Raw genomic sequence first — 5,520 nt, 5'->3', positions numbered from 1 at the left:
GTCTATCACTAACTCCCGGAGCTTTCTCAAACTCATGTCCATCGACTGGTGAAGCCATCCAACCATCTCATCCTCTATTGTCCCCTTGTCCTCCTACTTTCAATCTTTCCCAGCATCAGGGTCTTTTCCAGTGAGTCAGGTCTTCACATCAGGTGGCCCAAAGTATTGGAGCTTCAGCTTCAGCATCAGTCTATCCAATGAATATTCAGGACTGATTTCCTTTAGGATAGACTGGTATTTGTATATTTATCTTATATTTGACCACTTTGCTGCAATTTTCACAGGATTAAATTAAGTCACTTAATAATGACAGTGTCAACTTTTCTAATGTTTATGCTTTTTGTTTCTTTCACTTTGCTTTTTCACTGAGTAAGACTGTCAACTGAACAGTGTAGCTTAACAGTGGTAACAGAGATCGTCCTTGCCTTGTCTTTCCAGTGCCATTGGTGAGATGGAGTCCTTACACACAGTGTTTTAATTTCCTGTAATACTTGAAATTAAAAGACGCTTACTCCTTGGAAGGAAAGTTATGACCAACCTAGACAGCATATTAAAAAGCAGAGATATTACTTTGCCAACAAAGGTCTGTCTAGTCAAGGCTATGGTTTTACCAGTGGTCATATATGGATGTGAGAGTTGGACTGTGAAGAAAGCTGAGTGCCAAAGAATTGATGCTTTTGAACTGTGGTGTTGGAGAAGACTCTTGAGAGTCCCTTGGACTGCAAGGAAATCCAACCAGTCCATCCTAAAGGAGACCAGTCCTGGGTGTTCATTGTCACGACTGATGCTGAAGCTGAAACTCCAATACTTTGGCCACCTCATGTGAAGAGTTGACTCATTGGGGGCAGGAGGAGAAGGGGACAACAGAGGATGAGATGGCTGGATGGCATCACCGACTCGATACACATGAGTCTGGGTGAACTCCAGGAGTTGGTGATGGACAGGGAGACCTGATGTGCTGTGATTCATGGGATCGCAAAGAGTTGGACATGACTGAGTGACTGAACTGAACTGAATATTTGAATATTTAGAATAAAAACTTACTACTTTCTTTTTCATTTTATTTATTTATTTATTTATTTATGTCTGTGCTGGGTCCCGTTGCTGCGTGGGCTTTCCTCTAGTTGTGGCTAGCAGGGCTATGGTGTGAGGGCTTCTCATTGTGGTGCCTTCTCTTGTTGCAGAGCGTGGGCTCTAAGGTGCATGGGCTTCAGCAGTTGCAATTTCCAGGCTCTAAAGAACAGGCTCAGTTGTTGTGGCATATGGGCTTATTTGCTCCCTGGGAGGTGGGATCTTCCCAGACCAGGAGTTAAACCTGGGTCTCCTGCACTGGCAGGTGGATTCTTAACCACTACACCACCAGCAAAGCTGAAGATCTTCATAGTTTCTTAATCAGAAAAATCAATATATCAAGAGAATAAATCTTAGTAACATTTCTGATAATGTGACTATTTGGAGAAGCATTCATAGCTCAGTTGGTAAAGAATCTGCCTGCAATGCAGGAGACCCTGGTTCAATTCCTGGGTTGGGAAGATCTGCTGGAGAAGGGATGGGCTCCCCACTCCAGTATTTTTGGGCTTCCCTTGTGGCTCAGCTGGTAAAGAATCTGCCTGCAATGTGGGAGACCTCAGTTCAATCCCTGGGTTGGGAAGATCCCCTGGAGAAGGGAACGGCTACCCACTCCAGAATTCTAACATGGAGAATTCCATGGACTATACAGTCCATGGGGTCGCAAAGAGTCAGACACAACTGAGTGACTTTCACTTTCATTTTCCTGAACCAAAAACCTAGAATCTGAGCATCTAGAACATATGGCCCAAATGGAATTGCTTAAATAAATCTTTAAGAACAAACTACTCTGAGACTTAGGAAGTCTCAACTGAACTTTGTGGCTACTGAGGAGCACTGATGAAATCCAATGCTCACTTTTGCCCCACCACCACCACCACCACCTCTGGACAAGTGAGCAGGAGAGGATCCTGATGAGAGAACCTCATTCATAGCGACCCCTTGTATGGAAGCATCTTGATCCATGAGGGAACCCAACAGCCTCTTCCCTTTCAAAATAAGAAAAAAAGCAGGCAGAAGGGGAATTAACAAATTTGATCAAGAAAGAACTTAAGAGATATCTTCCCACAGAGAACTGAGAAGAGCTCAGACAAATCATAAGTTCCTAAGAACACAAGGGAAAAGTTTAGTTTCTCCTGTAGGGAGTGGCTTGGACTTTGTTTACCTTTCTCCTTCTTGGATTTTATCCCCTGATCTCTGTAGTTTCTTGAAGTAGAAATTCTTTAAAATCCTAATAATGGCAATGGGCTTCTTTTTGTTATAGGCTAGAGATTAAGGAAGGCGGCATCTTGGTCAAATTGCCCTTCACATCTTCTCCCACGACTCCTCCAAACCCTGACCAGAGGTCAAGGACATGAAGAAATATAGCAGCAGTGTCTCAGGCTTTATCCTCCTGGGCATCTCTTCCAACCCCCAGATGCAGAAACCCCTCTTTACTGTATTCCTCGTTATGTACCTGGTCACCCTGGTGGGGAATGGACTCATCATCATGGCCATCCACTCTGACTCCCGGCTCCACACCCCTATGTACTTTTTCCTCAGCAACCTGTCCTTCACAGACATCTGCTTCACAACAGTCATTGTGCCCAACATGCTGGTGAACTTACTCTCAGAGACAAAATTCATCCCCTATGTGGGCTGTCTGGTCCAGATATACTTCTTCATGGCCTTGGAGAACACTGACAGCTACCTGCTGGCATCAATGGCCATAGACAGGCTGGTAGCCATCTGCAACCCCTTCCATTATGATGTGGTCATGAGCCCACGGCGTTGTCTCCTCCTGTTGCTGGGTTCATGCACCATCTCTCACCTGCACTCTATGATGTATGTGCTACTTATGTCCCGCCTGTCTTTCTGTGCCTCCCATGTCATCAAGCACTTCTTCTGTGATACGCAGCCTGTGCTCAAGCTCTCCTGCTCTGACACGACTACCAACCAGATTGTGGTCATGACAGAGAGCCTGGCTGTCATTGCCACCCCTTTCCTGTGCATTCTCTTCTCCTACCTGAGAATCATCGTCACTGTGCTCAAAATCCCCTCTGCAGCTGGGAAGTGGAAGGCCTTCTCCACCTGTGGCTCCCACCTCACTGTGGTGGTCTTCTTCTATGGGAGTGTCATCTATGTGTATTTTAGGCCACTGTCCATGTACTCAGTGGTGAAGGACCGGGTAGCCACAGTTATATACACAATAGTGACACCCATGTTGAACCCTTTCATCTACAGCCTAAGAAACAAAGATATAAAGAGGGGTCTGAGGAAATTAAGGAGCAGAATTTAGTCATAGAAAGAATAACAAGAAGGAATGTCATAACTGGGAGATGACCTAAGAGATGATCAGGTACTTAGATGGTACTAAGAGATGAGTACCATTTTTCACATGGTACTCAAAGAGGTAATGAGAGCTGGGCTTGAATCACAGTAAGAGCATTGACATGGAAGCCAGATCACTTGGTCTCTATCAATCATTTTGCACAAACGTATGTTCAATCCCAGGCCAAATACTGCTAGGAGTCTAGATGCAGGAAAACATTTCCTGCCATTCATATATTGGATAAAACTATCCCAAAATAACTCTTCTATATGCTTCACACTGGCTAGTGTTCCAGAAACTATAAAATTTTGCTATTTTTAAATAAGAAATAACATAGATTTGATAGAAAATTATCAAAGACTTCTTGGAGGGATGATATAAGATTGTTCTTCAGGAGTGTTTCAATTTTGAGAATTGAAGATTCAATAAAAGAGGAATTAGGCAGAATATTTCAAACATTAAAAATCAGTTTTCTTAAACCATAGAAAAAACATATTTGAATTAAAGACCTAAATGTAAGGCCTGAAACAGTAAAACTTCTAGAGGAAAACATAGGCAGACCACTCTTTAACATAAATTGTAGCAATATTTTTTGAGATTTGTCTCCTAAAGCAAAAGGAACAAAAGCAAAATTTTTAAATGAGACGTAAGTAAACTCAAAAACTTTTGCACAGCCAAAGAAACCATCTACAAAATGAAAAGACAACTTACTAAATGGGTGAAAATATTTGATTAACATCCAAAATACATAAATGGCTCATGCAATTCAATATTAAAAAACAAATAATACCATAAAAATGGGCATAAAACCTGAATAGACGTGTTTCCAAACAAGATACACAGATAGCCAACATGCACATGAAAAGATGTTCAACAGCTCTAATCATCAGGGTATGCCAATCAAAAACGCAATGAGATATCACCTCATACTTTTCAGAATGTCAATTATCAAAAGGTCTACAAATAGCAAATGTTGGCAAGGATGTAAAAAAAGGCTCCCTAGTACACTGTTGCTGGGAACATAAATTGGTGCAGCCACTCTAGAAAATAGTACAGCATCTACTCAAAAACTTAAAAATAGAACTATCATATAATCCAATATTTCTTTTCCTTGAACTATATCAGAAAAATAAAAACACTAATTCAAAAAGAAACATCCATCTCAGTATTCACAAGAGCACTATATACAATAGCCATGATATGGAAGCACCAAGTATCCCTAAACCAATGAATGAGTAAAGAAGATATGGCATATATATACAATGAAATACTACTCGTCCATAAAAAAGAAGAAATGCTGCCATTTGCCACAGTGTGGATGGACCTATATGGTATTATGCTTAGTGAAATAAGCCAGGCAGACAAAGACAACTACTTTAAGTTATCACCTTTATGTGGAATCTAAAAAATAAAACAAATGAATGAATATAACAAAAGAGAAACAGACTCACAGAGAACAAACTAGTGGTTACCAGTGGAGTAAGGCAAGGGGTAAGGGGCAAGATAGGGGTAGAGGATTAAAAGATACAAACTACAATGTATAAAATAAATAAGCAACAAGGATATATTGTACAGCACAGGAAACTATAGCCATTATTTTGTAGTAACTTTAAACTGAGTATAATCTATAAAAAATACTGAATCACTATGTTGTACACCTAAAACTAATATAATAAATCAGCTCAACTTTAATAAAACAAATAGTGGAAATCATCCAAGCTGGTAAAAGCAATAAACATTGGAATTTCTTTGAGAGGCAGAGAAAACCTCTTATTGGGGCTTTTTAAACTTGAGAATAGGGAGGCTAGGATTGGAAAATAGAGGCTACCATCAGCAGACAGCCACTACAGTCACCCCCAAGGATGAACCCTGAGCAGACTCGGATGAGAAAGCACAGGATACTGGTCCCAGATAGCTGAGGTTCATAGCAAAGGAATGATTTCCAAGAGCCCAGACTTTTGCATTTTCCCATACATAGAAAATGGGATTCCCAGGTGGCTCAGTGGTAAGGAATTCACCTGCCAATGAAGGAGCCTCAAGAGACGCGGGTTTGATCCCCGGATCAGGAAGATCTCCTGGAGGAGGAAATGGTAACCCACTCCAGTATTCTTGCCTGGAGAATCCCATGGACAGAGTCCAAG

At 41.3% G+C, this 5,520-nt stretch overlaps 1 protein-coding gene across 1 annotated transcript; it reads left to right on the top strand.

Moving 5' to 3' along the window:
* Positions 1-2,324: 2,324 nt before the first annotated feature.
* On the top strand, positions 2,325-3,346 carry LOC147362589 (olfactory receptor 1L4-like). Its single transcript, XM_086325372.1, has one exon. It carries the CDS (start codon positions 2,423-2,425, stop codon positions 3,344-3,346), a length of 924 nt encoding a protein of 307 aa, XP_086181498.1. The 5' UTR covers positions 2,325-2,422.
* The last annotated feature ends 2,174 nt before the right edge of the window (positions 3,347-5,520 follow it).

This window comes from Bos grunniens, chromosome 11, assembly GCF_055505025.1.
Source record: "Bos grunniens cultivar Pamir isolate PY7600 chromosome 11, Bosgru_T2T1.0, whole genome shotgun sequence".
NCBI lineage: Eukaryota > Metazoa > Chordata > Mammalia > Artiodactyla > Bovidae > Bos > Bos grunniens.
The sequence above is the reverse complement of the archived record's forward strand: the minus strand, read 5'-3'. Positions and strand labels throughout refer to the sequence as shown.